At 39.3% G+C, this 16,125-nt stretch overlaps 3 protein-coding genes across 3 annotated transcripts; 1 reads left to right on the top strand and 2 right to left on the bottom strand.

Moving 5' to 3' along the window:
* Nucleotides 1-38: 38 nt before the first annotated feature.
* On the bottom strand, nt 39-4,252 carry LOC136257724 (small ribosomal subunit protein uS15-like). The gene is made up of 6 exons (XM_066051010.1): nt 4,094-4,252; nt 3,980-4,043; nt 539-599; nt 405-489; nt 301-359; nt 39-248 (listed from the first exon to the last, which is right to left on the bottom strand). Exons 1-6 carry the CDS (start codon nt 4,146-4,148, stop codon nt 75-77), a joined length of 498 nt encoding a protein of 165 aa, XP_065907082.1. The 5' UTR covers nt 4,149-4,252; the 3' UTR covers nt 39-74.
* LOC136257722 (protein GDAP2 homolog) lies at nt 4,153-12,569 on the top strand. Its single transcript, XM_066051007.1, has 16 exons — nt 4,153-4,393; nt 4,438-4,580; nt 4,630-4,681; nt 4,967-5,068; nt 5,122-5,210; nt 5,258-5,331; nt 6,807-6,894; nt 6,947-7,027; nt 8,322-8,444; nt 8,495-8,600; nt 8,817-8,893; nt 8,945-9,021; nt 9,071-9,210; nt 9,301-9,355; nt 9,404-9,547; nt 12,423-12,569. The coding sequence occupies exons 1-16, from the start codon at nt 4,227-4,229 to the stop codon at nt 12,477-12,479; spliced, it is 1,575 nt and encodes a 524-aa protein (XP_065907079.1). The 5' UTR covers nt 4,153-4,226; the 3' UTR covers nt 12,480-12,569.
* Nucleotides 12,570-12,789: 220 nt separating this feature from the next.
* On the bottom strand, nt 12,790-16,124 carry LOC136258949 (RISC-loading complex subunit tarbp2-like). The gene is made up of 2 exons (XM_066052340.1): nt 15,588-16,124; nt 12,790-13,289 (listed from the first exon to the last, which is right to left on the bottom strand). Exons 1-2 carry the CDS (start codon nt 16,101-16,103, stop codon nt 12,894-12,896), a joined length of 912 nt encoding a protein of 303 aa, XP_065908412.1. The 5' UTR covers nt 16,104-16,124; the 3' UTR covers nt 12,790-12,893.
* Nucleotide 16,125: the final 1 nt, after the last annotated feature.

Below are 16,125 nucleotides of genomic sequence, written 5' to 3'. Positions count from 1 at the left end.
GTCGCAGGAGGATATTGTCAGTGGAGACGTCATTGTCATTGACAATTAACACAATAAAAATGAATTTGTATATTTCACTTCTTATGCTTGTATGACAAATATCTTGTCTCTTGTACACTTTTCAGTGGTTTAATACCCAGTTCCTTAATAGTACGATGGTATAGTTCAAGGTCTGTCCTCTTAAGATATTTCAAATGTTTCTTGCGTTGCTCCAGTAACATCAATAGTCTTCGAAGTGATGATTTATCCTACATATAGAATATTCGCACAAGTTATACACTAGAGTACTTGTTTACCCACCATCCTATGCATCTTCAAATGTGCTTGCAAGTTCTTAATACGGATGGTCATTATACCAACTACAAGAACACAGTTAAAATAAGGGACACAGCGGACATCGTCACCTTGTACAGCTGAATTTCCCATATCTCCTTCATGATATTGGAACTGTTTAATCATTTCTTGTTTCTTAATCTTATTCAATTCCCGCTACCAAATGAACTGATATGTATAACAACCACCAAACAAGCTCTCTTACCTTATTAGTATATTCCAAGCTGAACATTTTCTGTACCTCAGGACTTGGTAACTGATCCCACCTAAACAATTACAGAAACACTCAAATACTATCATATGTTAACCGTTACCTGAGCCCACAACAAAGCCGAAGAGAAGTGCATGCCACAATAAGCCAACTATGACACCTTATTACGGTAGGCCTCTACCTCTATGTAAAAGACACTGTACATTTAACCTCTTTATAAGACAGTTTCTGAAACCTCCATAACCTCTCTCTGAAAAAGACAACCTCTTAACAAAATATTTTATAATTGGTCTCAGAGTGTCTGTTATATAGGATGGTATTATTAATGAAGTTGCTCCTAACTTCATACGGTAGACCCTCAGTTATACAACACTCGTTAATCCAAAATGAAAACGACTGTTCTATTAGAGTATTTGAGTACAGGTGTATGTTCTATCAGAGTATTCAAGTATTGTTTTAATGTGGTGATCTGGTGAATTACATAAAGTTTGAGGCAACACTACTGGTGTAGTCTTAGCTATTAGCTATACATTTAAACTGGTGGTTGTAGAAATTCATGTTTTCTGAAACAAAGTCTAACAGAAAATGGCACACATTGGTTAATGTTACCATTAGACGGTGTTCTGGTAATGCCAATGATGTCTGTCTTTGCCAGAGAAAAAGTTAGTAGATATTAGTTTTGCTAACCTTCGTGATCAATTTAGTACACACAAGATCACAGGTTACCAACTTGTAACCCTTCTGTGTATTGGGTGTTTATCTTAAGTTTCCAAACATCAAATGGAACTATTCACTTGGGAAGGACAATGAGACCAGAGGGTGAGGCCCACCCACAGATTAATGGGACTTTCTAAAACACAGAATATATAATGGGATAGCGGAATAAGAAAAACTTATCTTCTGCAGATTATACAAAATTATAGTATTTATACTTTATTTACCTTGTAACAATTCTGCATGGCATGCCACGGTGATGGATAAACAGCAGCTGGGTAAGCATTAAATTTGGAAAAGCGCACAACCAATTATCCTAGAATGATATACCATCACTATTTAAACCCCTTGATTCAAACCTGAAGAGTTTTGATTTTAAAGACAAACACAATGGACTCCACTAACTCGATGGTGTGACTTTAAATTCAGTCAGATGAACGTGAAGGCCAGTTAGTTTGTCCTAAGAATAGAACTAGGTCTTAAGAGTGTTGCAGCAATATCAATTAAGGAGAGTAGGTATGATTGGTTGTGTACTTGTCCTATTTAATACTCGTCCAGCTGCTGTTTATCCATCTCTGTGGCATGCCATGCAGAGTTAAGGTAAATAAAGTATAAATACTATAATTATAACTATTTGTATAATCTGCAGAAGATAAGTTTTGCACTATTCCATATTCCTATTCCATATTCTGCACATTGCAAACTCCCCAGATTAATTACCAATGTCACAGAGATACACCCTTCAAGTTTATAACTAGTGCTGACATTAGCGTATCAACACTAATAACGTCTTCTTGTCCAAACTGATTTTACTACATGTAACGTCATTGAATACAAATGTCTGACTGCTTAGGTAACTATTGCTTAATTCCTAATTGTTTAATAATGCCCCTCCCCCCTTAATGTTGTTATGATGCTAACCCAGAGCTCGGAAGCCCTTTAAATGCTATTACGTTAATTACATTGAAATTTCACACGAGCTCAAAGACTAACAAACTAGCAGTGGGGGCTTAATGGAGCTCATCAGATAGTTAGACTGCACTTTGTATAAATATTAAGGTACTATAGTTTCTGTAAAGTCACTAGATTTTGAGGTGAAATCACATAACTGTAACAGAATGTGGCATTGTGGTGTGCATGTTTGGATAGTGCCAGAAGATGTGCATCAAATAGACTGGGTTTTCTGCATAATTAATTTCTATACCGACCTCCTCTGATATTAAGTGTAGTGAAATCAACTCGGAGATGCCCCATCCTATTGGCTTCTTGATACAGGATAGACAAGTTATAATTGATTGACTGATTATCCAGTGTTTGGACTAGCTGTTTTTCCACACTGAAGCACACACACACACCACACAGGGGCGGATCTAGGATTTTTTGAAAGGGGGGGCTAAGCTGGACAGGGACATAGGTAACTAGCCAGACATTTGAAGATACCAAGCCTTCTCACAAGACTATAGCTGTAAGATTCATGTACTATCCATGGTCAAATTAGCTATTTGGAATAGTGACTACATTAGTGTGCACACTAGCATGCCAACCTAGGGGGGTCTGGGGGCATGCCTCCCGCCAGGAAATTTTTGAAAGAGTATTTTAGCAGTTTTTTCAGTGGAAAATAATGAAATTTCAGTTTATTATATATCATTCAAATTTTACTTTTCCATATTAAATCAAGACTGATCGCAATATGCATTATCATGCATGATAATCTTTTCATTAGCAGCTACCAAGCATTTATATAGATATAGCTAGCTATATGCCATAATGCATCAGTTCCTCTTAGCCATGCTCTAATCAGCTAAATCTGTTAGGCAGAAACATGTATAGCTAAGTAGTAGTGGTGTTGAACGTCACAATTATTAGTATGCATGCTCCTTAGCCTAGTGACACTTTGTTAGTCTTAACACCAATAAAGTGTACTGAAAAGCAGAATGTAGTGAAGTGTACTAGTAGCTATTAGCTAGTCTACTAGCAAAGTGCAACTATATTTGCATTTATGGGGTTTCTGAATTTGTTGTGATAGTCAACTTATTAGATCTGCCGGGTTATGAAGACTGATCTATAGCTAGCTACAAATGCCAGCACCACAACCCACAGCATGGGGTCATATTAGAAGGTAACTGATACAGATTTTACATTCAATGACAAAAGTGGGTGAATATGCCGTAGCTGCCTTATGAAACTGCAAATTACCAAAAGACTACAGTTTGCTAAATGGCTGAGATGGTAGCTACATATTATACTGAAGCTGATAAATCTAACCAATTAAACCAACTAACACTTTTTGAATCATATAATTCATTTTAAAATATAAGAACCACACCAATCACCTCTTATAGCCATAGTGGAAAACACTGCTAATCATCTGAATAAAACAAAACCCACAATCAAACCTTTTGTAACTGGAGATGTAACCCACAACCGAAACTTGTTTTTGAAGAACTCTTGAGCTATATTCTCCTGGAACAGAGTTGAACAATAGGTATAGTTACATAGACATTATTTGTGTTGGTAGTGATGCATAGTTCCTGAAATAAGTCTGCTTTTGATACACATAGAAGATTTAGGGTTTTATTGGCCAAGTACTAACTTAGAAAGGAAAGGGGGGGGCTACAGCCCCCTTAGCCCCCCCCTAAATCCGCCCCTGCCACACACACACACACACACACACACACACATAGTAACCTCGTCGGTTTAAGAGTACAGTGCAGGACGTACCTATTCTTAAGCGCATCCCTTACTCCAAGCCTCCATTGGTTCACAGAGCTGCTACACCTCCTCACTACAATGATACAAGTGACCCACACAATATTATAAACCAACTAGTCATACCTTGTATCTTTACACCATGAGATATAATTCTTCTCGCTGCTCGAGTGAACATCATATTGACCTTAACTCCATTTAACGCACACAACCTTGGTGTTCTATTTAAAGCGCTGCACGTGCAGCATTTTGTTGTAGGATGGAACCACTTGGTGCTAGGCCTCAAACTGTAGAAGGGAACTCACTTCCTCGCTGGTCCAAATTGGATGTGGTTGGTTCAGAAGTTAGTGGGAGGACTTATCCAAACGCGCACACCACAACGCCATTCCCCATCAGAGAGGATCTGAATGAGAAGATAACGTTATGGTAAAGACTTCTTAACGATATTCAGTGCGTTATCGATATTGTAGGGATGGTGATATCGCCCAACTACGAGTAACATCCATTGTTAACCCTACTAATGAGAGCCTATCTGATAAAAATGCAGTTAGTGAGCGAATATTTGAAGTAGCCGGGCCAGAATTACGTGATGAGTGTAAACAACAGATCAGAAGTAAGCTAGCTCAGTTTACCTCAGTCTATTTGATATTATTGTGTTACAGCATGTAGAACTGGAGAGGCAAAGTGCTCTAATGCGTTTAGTTTACCAGCAAGGTGAGTTGTGGGGCTGAGGTGGGCTCGTGCTTCACCATACATCTCAAGATCTTGAATAAATATTTAAATAACCAAACTCCTCAATTAAAATGTGCAAATTACATACGCATGTGCGTATCATGGTTTTCAGCCACCCCAACACAATACATGGCTATTTTAGAAATTAGTGCTTAAGTTTTATAAATGTGACAAAAAGGATCAGTACAATTCTGGTGCATCATACATGTTACAGTTTAATGGTGGCCAACCTGCTTTTTGTATTAGTATAACCTTTATACATCACAGGTATGTCATACACACGGTTGGTCCTCGCTACAATGCCAAGTACCGCACGGCAGCTGAGAGTGCCTTGTACAATTGTTACCGTAATGTGCTGCAAATAGTGAGGTGTGTTGTTATAGTAATGTGAGTATGCCTAGTGTCTCATGTGAGCTTTACAGGGAACGAGAGATGTACACAGTTGGTCTCAGTGTAGTGAACAGTGTTAAGAGGGGATATCCCCCAGAAGAAGGAGCTCATATTGCTATTAGTTAGTTGATTGTTGTTATTATTGTGATGTTACCATGGTGATTACAGGGACAGTTAGAAGGTTTCTAGAGCATTATAGTGATCAAGTGGAACTGATCGTATTTGCTGTTCAGACGGATCATGTGAGTTACTGTAACTTGTTAATGTGGACACTTGAGGACACCTACATAATCCAGACACTTAGTTAAGGTCCCAAAGTATCCCTTAGTACATAAACTGACCTGGAAAATCAGGACACCTTGATAATCAGGACACTGGTCCCAAGGTGTCCATATTTCACTGTAATCTGTTAATGTCGACACTTGGTCCATATCCTCTTATTCTAGACACTTACCCCACATTCAAACTGTCCTGGGTTACTTTCAACTGAGACCAACCCGCCCTTGTTCACACTACCGCTTGAAGGTGTGTTGGGGATTGTGTGCACCGACTACCAATGTATAAGACGTTCTTTTTAAAAAGTACTGAAATTGTATGTAACGAAGACATGGAGAATAAGCTATATGGTGTATAGCCGCTTTATTATAGGACTTCAGTCATGGCTCAATTCAAAATATTATGCTAGGAGGGGATGTGGGGAAGTGTTTGGTTTTAGTGGTTCAGTAAGGTTATGAGGGAGGACCACTACAGACTCTAAAATGCAAAGCATGAGGTTTCCTAGGGGGTCTGGGGCCATGCTTATGTATGAAGATACACAATTTTGGTGAAATTTTTACTGTGATGTCACTGAATGATTATTCGACTAATTACTAGGTTATCAATGCTTTAGGTATAAACCAAGGGTGGGGCACAGGGGAGTCCCCACCCCATCAGTGGGTGCCACTTACCCTCTTTTGCCAATGTCAGTAGAACAAAATGGCTGGGAGTATACAGGCCATGTTGTAGAATGCCTTTAGAGTATAGAAAATACTGCCATGTGGACATAGAAGTAATTATTTTTTGTTAACTTGGGTTGACCGGTGGCCAGGCTGTGTTCACATTGTATCGTAACCCTGGGCCAACCCCTCGTCTTGTCATGCCATGCTGGGCCTGGTTTGGCACAGCTTGATCGATTCACACTAGTTTGTTTTGTGTCATATGTGTTGTACCCGGGTTACAAGGTTGTACCCGGGTTACAAGGTTGTCCCCGGGTTACAAGGTTGTACCCGGGTTACAAGGTTGTCCCCGGGTTACAAGGTTGTCCCCGGGTTACAAGGTAGTGTGTTAGTTAAGATACCTAAATATTCCTTAGTACATAAACTGTACATAGTACAAACACTAGTCCAGTAGTACACACACCAGTCCAGTGGTACACACACCAGTCCAGTAATACACACACCAGTCCAGTAGTACACACACCAGTCCAGTGGTACACACACCAGTCCAGTAGTACACACACCAGTCCAGTAGTACACACACCAGTCCAGTAGTACACACACCAGTCCAGTGGTACACACACCAGTCCATTAGTACACACACCAGTCCAGTGGTACACACACCAGTCCAGTGGTACACACACCAGTCCAGTGGTACACACACCAGTCCAGTAGTACACACACCAGTCCATATTACACTATGTACCTATAATGGTGACTTATTGTTACTCATTGTCATATAGCGGATATATTCAGACCTGCTACCGTTATATTTCCCAAGGAATCAGAAAGAAGCAGAATTTGCTTGTGTTGCATTACCATCTGATGTTGGTACGTGTATTTGTTTGGTTGCCATAGTTACTATTAAATGTTGTTGCTCTAGGTAATGAGTTTGGTGAGCCAGTTATCGAAGAGAGACAGATTCGTATTGCTGATAATCCTTTGTCTTTTCTTGGGCCTTCAGGTTAGTCTAGTGGTGTCTCTTATATTGGTGTGGTTTAATATTTGTAGGGTTTATATTCTGTACTGCTTTGTTTGGTGTCTACTATGGTCGGGCTGGTAGGCAGACCAAAAATTGAGTTTGACATTAAAAAATACTATTAGGCTAGTACTATATTAGGCATTCTGTGTTTTAACCAGACAACTGGATTTAAACTTAATAAATATGCATGCCTTGCACAAAGCACTGTAACTTTCGAAGTGTCCATCCTATGGCTACGCTATTTATGTCATTCTACTTGTAATGTAGCAAGGATTAAATGGTGAGGCCTAGGCTTTTACCCTAACGCTAAATGGTGAGGCCAAAACTAGCCGTGAAAATAACTTTTTGGTAAGGAAACACGCAAACCCTTTACATACCTTTATAAAATGGTCGATAACTTGATGGTAGTTGATCCTATCACCTTGCAACAACTTTCATTTGATTCGCCATTAAATTTTCTATCAGGCCATATATGACTCGTGTGAGTATCCACAATCAAAATTAAACACGTGGCAATAATTTTGAAACGTGGAGACATGACTCGTTGCTGTTCATCGTTTCATAACAAGTAAGCCGCTGTAGTTACGGTGTTCATTTAACCTTCTTCAAGTAGCCCAGTGAACAGACTTTTAGTTGATGTATAGTTGTAGGCCATAAGAATTAAGTTACCCCACCTAGTGTCACCATGCATGCCCATATTGTGTAAACGCGCATTTCCCAAAAGTTCTCTGTACTGGGTTTGATGTTACAGCTATTACAAAGTCCCTAACTTGCCTATATATAGTTTAGTGAATATGAGCCAGTAAAGTTCTCAGGTGGAACATGGCAAGAACAAGATAAGGAGAGCTGAAATGATCTTCACAACAAATTTAGTAAGTAATTCTTTTCTGCAGCTGCCATGTGTCAAATTTAGTAAGTAATTCTTTTACTAAGCAACAAATTTAGTTGCTTAGTAATTCCTTTCTGCAGCTGCCATGTGTCTTATTCATGTTCCACCTGAGAACTTTACAGGCTCATAATTATTTTACTGAACTATAGGCAAGTTAGACACTCTTCTCCATTATTTACTCTTGCTATTCCTTAAAGGTGATTTTCATTGCATATGATAGGTTGTTTTAAATGACAGCATTTTGGTGGGTTGGGTGGGAACCAATTCTACTGTATTGTTTGATTCATTTGGGCCTTGTTTATAATCTGGGTACTACACTGTTGTTCCATACTTTGGTTTTTATAAACTGGAAACCACAAATTATACCAATTGATGAACACATTACAGCATCATCAGATATGACGGATGATCCAGACCAGAGTGAGTCAGTTGTTGCTCATATCGATGGTCACCATGGTGACGATGATGACGATGAAGAAAATGATGCTGGTGAATTCATGAGGGATGTTGGTGAGGTCATGTGATCTCAGGTGATATCACTCACCAGACCTGTTCAATAGGTAAACACCAGTTTGCCATGATGGAGGATAACCATGATGTAGTAAGGAGGGAACAGATTCAGTCAAGGTCACAACGATCATCTGTTGAACAAGAACAAGCTAAGAAGTAATCAATACTAATCATGTGATGCTTGTGTGTCATGTGATCCAGTGATGCTTGTGCGTCATGTGATCCAGTGATGCTTGTGTGTCATGTGATCCAGTGATGTTTGTGTGTCATGTGATCCAGTGATGCTTGTGTGTCATGTGATCCAGTGATGCTTGTGCGTCATGTGATCCAGTGATGCTTGTGCGTCATGTGATCCAGCTCATGTTGCTATAGGTACCAACATTATCTGAAGAAGGCTCGTAGCGAGGACTTCAGAGATATAGCATCATTGCAGTGTTTCTATAAGGCTGGTTAGTATGGTGAGGTGGATGCAGTATTGTTGTTAATTTGATTGGCTGCAGGTGTAGATTATATGGGTCGTACGGTTGTAGTGTTTATTGGACGGTTATTCCCCGCCAGTACAGTCCCAGCACAGAAGGTGTGACATGATATATCCTAACCTCCTCTATATAATGCCCACCCTACAGGCTATGGCATATTTTGTCCATCTAATGGATAGTGTTGCTAACAAGGACTTTGTGGTTGTGTATTTTCACACTGAGAGCATTGTACAAGATCAGCTGTCAACTGATTTCTTCAAACAACTCTATCTCATGTTAGATGAAAGGTGATTATATTTGTTGTTATGGTGACTGAGTAATACTGTGTTGTCATGGTAATGTTCTGTTGTCATGGTAACAAGTGATGCTATGTTTAGGTATCAGAAGAACTTGCGGTCACTTTACATAGTCCACCCGGCCTTCTGGTTTAAGGTATGACTTGTTGTCATGGTTACTGCCACCTTAACATGATCTATGTAGTTCAATATTTGGTGGTTCATGACATTCACAGCATCTGCTATCAAGGACCGGCTGACTTACATCACTGGAATACAATTCCTGTTTGACACTATTAATCCTGATCAACTGGATATTCCACAGTTTATATGGGACTATGATAAACAGGTATGACCTGTCTAACAGGCTTTAAAGGTGACTATGCTATCAAGTGAGGGAGAGTATCTAACTGGACTACACACACTACAACACCTCATAGTATAATCTGTTCTCAGTATAAAGGGTTTGACCTTGTTAACACTTCTCTATTACCAGTAGAGTGTGTTTGTACAGGCTAGTGTGTTTGTACAGGTTAGTGTGTTTGTACAGGTTAGTGTGTTTGTACAGGCTAGTGTGTTTGTACAGGTTAGTGTGTTTGTACAGGTTAGTGTGTTTGTACAGGTTAGTGTGTTTGTACAGGCTAGTGTGTTTGTACAGGCTAGTGTGTTTGTACAGGCTAGTGTGTTTGTACAGGGTAGTGTGTTTGTACAGGCTAGTGTGTTTGTACAGGTTAGTGTGTTTGTACAGGCTAGTGTGTTTGTACAGGTTAGTGTGTTTGTACAGGTTAGTGTGTTTGTACAGGTTAGTGTGTTTGTACAGGCTAGTGTGTTTGTACAGGCTAGTGTGTTTGTACAGGCTAGTGTGTTTGTACAGGTTAGTGTGTTTGTACAGGCTAGTGTGTTTGTACAGGTTAGTGTGTTTGTACAGGCTAGTGTGTTTGTACAGGCTAGTGTGTTTGTACAGGTTAGTGTGATTGTACAGGCTAGTGTGTTTGTACAGGTTAGTGTGTTTGTACAGGCTAGTGTGTTTGTACAGGCTAGTGTGTTTGTACAGGCTAGTGTGTTTGTACAGGTTAGTGTGTTTGTACAGGCTAGTGTGTTTGTACAGGCTAGTGTGTTTGTACAGGCTAGTGTGTTTGTACAGGCTAGTGTGTTTGTACAGGTTAGTGTGTTTGTACAGGCTAGTGTGTTTGTACAGGTTAGTGTGTTTGTACAGGTTAGTGTGTTTGTACAGGCTAGTGTGTTTGTACAGGCTAGTGTGTTTGTACAGGCTAGTGTGTTTGTACAGGTTAGTGTGTTTGTACAGGTTAGTGTGTTTGTACAGGTTAGTGTGTTTGTACAGGTTAGTGTGTTTGTACAGGTTAGTGTGTTTGTACAGGTTAGTGTGTTTGTACAGGTTAGTGTGTTTGTACAGGTTAGTGTGTTTGTACAGGTTAGTGTGTTTGTACAGGTTAGTGTGTTTGTACAGGGTAGTGTGTTTGTACAGGGTAGTGTGTTTGTACAGGGTAGTGTGTTTGTACAGGCTAGTGTGTTTGTACAGGTTAGTGTGTTTGTACAGGTTAGTGTGTTTGTACAGGCTAGTGTGTTTGTACAGGGTAGTGTGTTTGTACAGGTTAGTGTGTTTGTACAGGTTAGTGTGTTTGTACAGGGTAGTGTGTTTGTACAGGGTAGTGTGTTTGTACAGGTTAGTGTGTTTGTACAGGTTAGTGTGTTTGTACAGGTTAGTGTGTTTGTACAGGTTAGTGTGTTTGTACAGGTTAGTGTGTTTGTACAGGTTAGTGTGTTTGTACAGGTTAGTGTGTTTGTACAGGTTAGTGTGTTTGTACAGGTTAGTGTGTTTGTACAGGGTAGTGTGTTTGTACAGGCTAGTGTGTTTGTACAGGTTAGTGTGTTTGTACAGGTTAGTGTGTTTGTACAGGCTAGTGTGTTTGTACAGGCTAGTGTGTTTGTACAGGTTAGTGTGTTTGTACAGGCTAGTGTGTTTGTACAGGCTAGTGTGTTTGTACAGGTTAGTGTGTTTGTACAGGTTAGTGTGTTTGTACAGGTTAGTGTGTTTGTACAGGGTAGTGTGTTTGTACAGGCTAGTGTGTTTGTACAGGGTAGTGTGTTTGTACAGGTTAGTGTGTTTGTACAGGTTAGTGTGTTTGTACAGGGTAGTGTGTTTGTACAGGCTAGTGTGTTTGTACAGGTTAGTGTGTTTGTACAGGTTAGTGTGTTTGTACAGGTTAGTGTGTTTGTACAGGTTAGTGTGTTTGTACAGGTTAGTGTGTTTGTACAGGCTAGTGTGTTTGTACAGGCTAGTGTGTTTGTACAGGCTAGTGTGTTTGTACAGGTTAGTGTGTTTGTACAGGTTAGTGTGTTTGTACAGGTTAGTGTGTTTGTACAGGCTAGTGTGTTTGTACAGGCTAGTGTGTTTGTACAGGTTAGTGTGTTTGTACAGGCTAGTGTGTTTGTACAGGTTAGTGTGTTTGTACAGGCTAGTGTGTTTGTACAGGGTAGTGTGTTTGTACAGGCTAGTGTGTTTGTACAGGTTAGTGTGTTTGTACAGGCTAGTGTGTTTGTACAGGCTAGTGTGTTTGTACAGGTTAGTGTGTTTGTACAGGTTAGTGTGTTTGTACAGGTTAGTGTGTTTGTACAGGCTAGTGTGTTTGTACAGGTTAGTGTGTTTGTACAGGTTAGTGTGTTTGTACAGGTTAGTGTGTTTGTACAGGTTAGTGTGTTTGTACAGGCTAGTGTGTTTGTACAGGCTAGTGTGTTTGTACTGTTCCTATTATGCTTGTATTACGCTCCCAGGTTAGCAACATTTGTTACAATTATCTTGGAACATGCTTAATCAGTGAATGCTCTTGTATTTCTCTATAAAGTGACTGTTCTATTAGAGAGTATTGAACTAAGGAGCTGTGCACAATGCATTTGAGTGCACTTGCAGTTCCCACTGACTGCACTATTAGGGAGTATCAATCTATTTTCATGGAATTAAGCTCAATATCCACCTAATATGCTAGCATTATGCTGGCATAGTATTCCAGCCCATTATGCTGGCATATTTGACACAGGCCTAGAGCAAGTTTTTAAAATGATACACAATGATTGTAATAACTTGTGCTGTAGGGACATGTGTTAGGTTTTTTTGAAGAGTTTTAGCAGATCTGGTCACATTGTTTATAACTAGAGTAATGGGTTTAAGATAACTAGTCTTAACAGGTTTAACTTTCCCTCCATAGATCAATGGTACCAGTTATCACATTCCTACAGGGAGACCAGATGGTGGAGGATTATAAAGACTAACAACTAGTTGTCTGTTCGTGTGTGTGTCTTCTCATTGTGTTGAATTTTAATTGTTGGAAGAATTGAAATTACATACTAAGAAATTGTTGCCTTTGGGTGGGGCTTGTTTTTCGGGAAATACCACTGGATTGAGGAATTATGACACTAAACACCAGGTAACACAGACACATCAGGTAACACCAACAAATCAGGTACTGCACAATTACCATTCAACTATTTCAAACTCGTGTTCTATCAGTATATAACTGAACAGATTTCTCAAACTCTGATGTAATTGTTTGAGGTCATGGAGGTTCAGATGTGTTTCAATGGAGTAATAGTTCATAAAGAAATTAGGCCAAGTATTCCAGTACAAGTCATTAATACAATATTTAAACCATAAAACAATAGCCTTGTACCATATACAATTACAATGTACGTAATGAAGGATACAGTATAGACAAGTTTGACATCAAATTATCAATGGCGTCATGTTTAGCAGTGTCCTTACAATTGCCATTACCACATCCAGTAACATCTTGTCCCTGATGTTTGAGTGTTGCTAGGCACAGTTTGCTACCATCTCCTTCCAAGTATACTACATTAATATCCTGATGATTTACTGAAATATCCAGAGGATCTACTGAATTATCTAAGGAATTTATTGAAATATCCATAGGATTTATTGATGACATGGAACCATCTGTGTCATCATGTGAGCCACTATGCGGATCATGTGATCTACTTTCATACGAGTCACCGCTAATATTCAAGGAAGCCATGGTATTCTCCACTTGAGATATACTGGTAGTTCTTGTTTTCACCTGTGAGAGACGGCAACAGAATAACCACCACATGAGATATGAACTAACAGCTTACAAATGAGTATTAATTGTACGTAGTACTTTACATATGGAACCAGTGCTTCAACAAGGAATTGTTTAACAAACATTTCCTTAGCAATGCATACCAACATAATTAAATAATTACAAAATTTCATGAATTACAAAATCCGAAATTACAATAAGTACTAGTAATAGTATGGGTAACAGTTTGCCTCGTGAATATTTTCAGTACAACATTCGTAGTATTTATCCCAAATTTCACTGCTACCCATGCTATTCTGAGTTAATACCATACTTGTACTTTGGTTGCCAAGCAACAGTTGTTAGGGTCTGGTTGCTATGGGAATCAAATCAAAATAGCTCATATCAACTACCAACGTGGTAACCTTAGCAACCATTGCTAAGCAACTACACTACATACTCTAGCCAATGAAATTGCAATTACAACTTTTCACTGCTGCTATGGGTAGTGAAACAGTTATGGTATTACTTGATGTATTGTATTATTGCAAAACCAAAACCTGTTAGCTAAAATAATAGCATAGTAATACATAGTTGATTAATTACAGATGTAGGGGTGGCTGAGAAGGGGGGGCACAGCCCCTCTGAAAAAAATACAGGGGGGGCTTATCCCCACCTAAAATTATCTGTAGCTGTGATGGAGAGCCTAGCTTAATAGTGTCATTTGAGATTTTTTTTTGGTCTTCGACTTACAACTAGGCCATGGCATCACCAAGCTAGACCCCCCCCCAAATATATAGGCATCTCCGCCACCTCTGAAGTTAGCTGCGTAGCTGCATGGCATCTCAACATCAATTTGTTGTTTATACTAGATAGCTGCATCATGAAGCTCACATGATCCAGAATTTAGCCTAGTTATGTACTTACTGTTGCACACTAACTGTACAACATGTAAAAGATGGTCACATATGAACTTTCTCCAAATCCAGCAAATAGCTACTTAGCTATGGTAACTGTCTAGCTATTTCCTCCAAATCTTGCCATCCATACAGTGGAACCCCTCTAAGACAGACACCATTGGGGAAATGAAATATGTCCTTTATATGGAGGTGTCCTTATTTAAGGAGTTTTCTAGGATATGGTACCATGTGAACCAGATATGATCAGCTAATAGCCACAGAAGTGATGTTATTGAGCATGGGTTATCTATGGTGTGTGGCCTCTACTACACTAACAGCAAAAATTTTATACATGCTCCCATAAAGACTTATCTGGATTACTCCATATTTGATTAGTTATCAAAATGGTTGGCTATACAGATTATGTACTTTATCTTGTAGTGCAGTTTAAAGTGCACCAGCTACTATTTTCAGAACACCTGGGTGAGAACATCAACAGTAGTACTTGTATATGCATTCATATGGCTTCTCATAACTCCGGTGGTTTGTCTCACACTTTGTAGAATAGGCAATACAGAGATGGTGCTTTCTGCATTAAATGATGTAGTTCTTGTAACTGGCAATGAACCTTTCTTACTTGTGTCTGCGATTAGCGAGGTGTTTATTTATTTATTGTACTGGGCAGTCAGCACAGCTGGTAAATTCCCAGGTAAAAAAAGAAACAGCATACAACAGAATTAATATACAGTTAATTATTGGTTAGGTATAGTTGTAAATTATTTGAAAAGGTGACATAGTCAGTCGTGTCTAGTAATAGAAGTTGTTCCATTCTTTGATTGTTTAAAAAAAAGAAGAAAAGATTGTAGATGTGATGTGGTTGATACAGGTGGGAGAATGAAATGATAAGGGTGATAGTGTCGTGTGTCTCTTGTTACAGGTAGGTAGTAAGTTGGGATTGTGTTGTACTGTAGTACTTGCCATGTCTGGGAATTGTGCAGTGTCCGGTTTATGAAATAGAGAGGTGTCCACTATTGAGGGGGCATTAATACACAGGTATCGGAAGTTGCATTTGGGACTTTATTACTTGTCCGTTATAAAGAGGCTGTCCGCCATTCAGGGGTGTCCGTTAAGAGGGGTTCCACTGTAGTCATTCATCCAGAAAAGTTTTCTACCTTGAAACTATTTACGTATATTATTAATTTTATCCATATATGGTAACTGTATTCAGCTACTACCACAGTTTCATTGATGCAAACAGCAACACAAGTGGGGATGATTTACTAACTCCTATCATGCTACCTCACCCAGCCAATACCCTGTATAAAGCCCCCTAACAGTAGCACAGATATATTGTTTAGTGACATCAACAACTCAACCCATCATAAAATGTCACTACAGATATTGTCACAACACTCACCTTTGGGCTCTTATCTAAAACTGGTTTTAATTTAGAATACAAATCATTAGCTGCCTTCTTCTTAGCTTCTTTCTTAGAACTTGCAGTTGCCTCAGCACTAAACTGGTTCCCATCATGATTACTAGCTGTGGCCCTTATTGTAAAAGTCTTATTATGAGGTACTCCTCCTTCACTTATACAATCATATATTGGTAGAACCAAGCTCTTCTTTTGTAATAATTGTTGTAACACTGTTACGGGGTTATATTCTGTACTCTGGTCTCCAGTCACACCTAGCTCCTTCATCTTCCTAACCATACTAACTGCACAAGACTTCTTAGCTTCTTTCTTACTCTTTCCTTCGCTAGTTACTTCGAATTTTTGAAACTTGCACGTTATAGTGAAGGTTCGCTTGTGTGGTTCGCCTGCAACGCTTTTCTCTTCGTAAACTGGAGGAAGGAGTTGATGTTTAGTAGCGTAGCTGTTCAGGTAAGCTACAGCATTTTCTTCTTCTTCGACTGATGGACCCGTCGCCATTTTAATATTGTTTAGGTGCGCA

Source organism: Dysidea avara, chromosome 6 (assembly GCF_963678975.1).
Source record: "Dysidea avara chromosome 6, odDysAvar1.4, whole genome shotgun sequence".
Classification (NCBI taxonomy): domain Eukaryota; kingdom Metazoa; phylum Porifera; class Demospongiae; order Dictyoceratida; family Dysideidae; genus Dysidea; species Dysidea avara.
The sequence above is the reverse complement of the archived record's forward strand: the minus strand, read 5'-3'. Positions and strand labels throughout refer to the sequence as shown.

Bases quoted from the DNA above. Each gene is read 5' to 3' on its own strand.
- LOC136257724 (XM_066051010.1), bottom strand. From the start codon at position 4,148: ATGATGTTCACTCGAGCAGCGAGAAGAATTATATCTCATGGTGTAAAG. The intron at 600-3,979 runs GTACGTCCTGCA...GTAATTGTTTAG, and splicing joins AGGGATGCGCTTAAGAATAG to GTGGGATCAGTTACCAAGTC. The intron at 360-404 runs GTGACGATGTCC...GTGTTCTTGTAG, and splicing joins GGGAAATTCAGCTGTACAAG to TTGGTATAATGACCATCCGT.
- LOC136257722 (XM_066051007.1), top strand. From the start codon at position 4,227: ATGGAACCACTTGGTGCTAGGCCTCAAACTGTAGAAGGGAACTCACTT. The intron at 5,332-6,806 runs GTGAGTTACTGT...ATTGTCATATAG, and splicing joins TTGCTGTTCAGACGGATCAT to CGGATATATTCAGACCTGCT. The intron at 8,601-8,816 runs GTAATCAATACT...ATGTTGCTATAG, and splicing joins GAACAAGAACAAGCTAAGAA to GTACCAACATTATCTGAAGA.
- LOC136258949 (XM_066052340.1), bottom strand. From the start codon at position 16,103: ATGGCGACGGGTCCATCAGTCGAAGAAGAAGAAAATGCTGTAGCTTAC. The intron at 13,290-15,587 runs GTGAGTGTTGTG...CGTCTCTCACAG, and splicing joins TTTTAGATAAGAGCCCAAAG to GTGAAAACAAGAACTACCAG.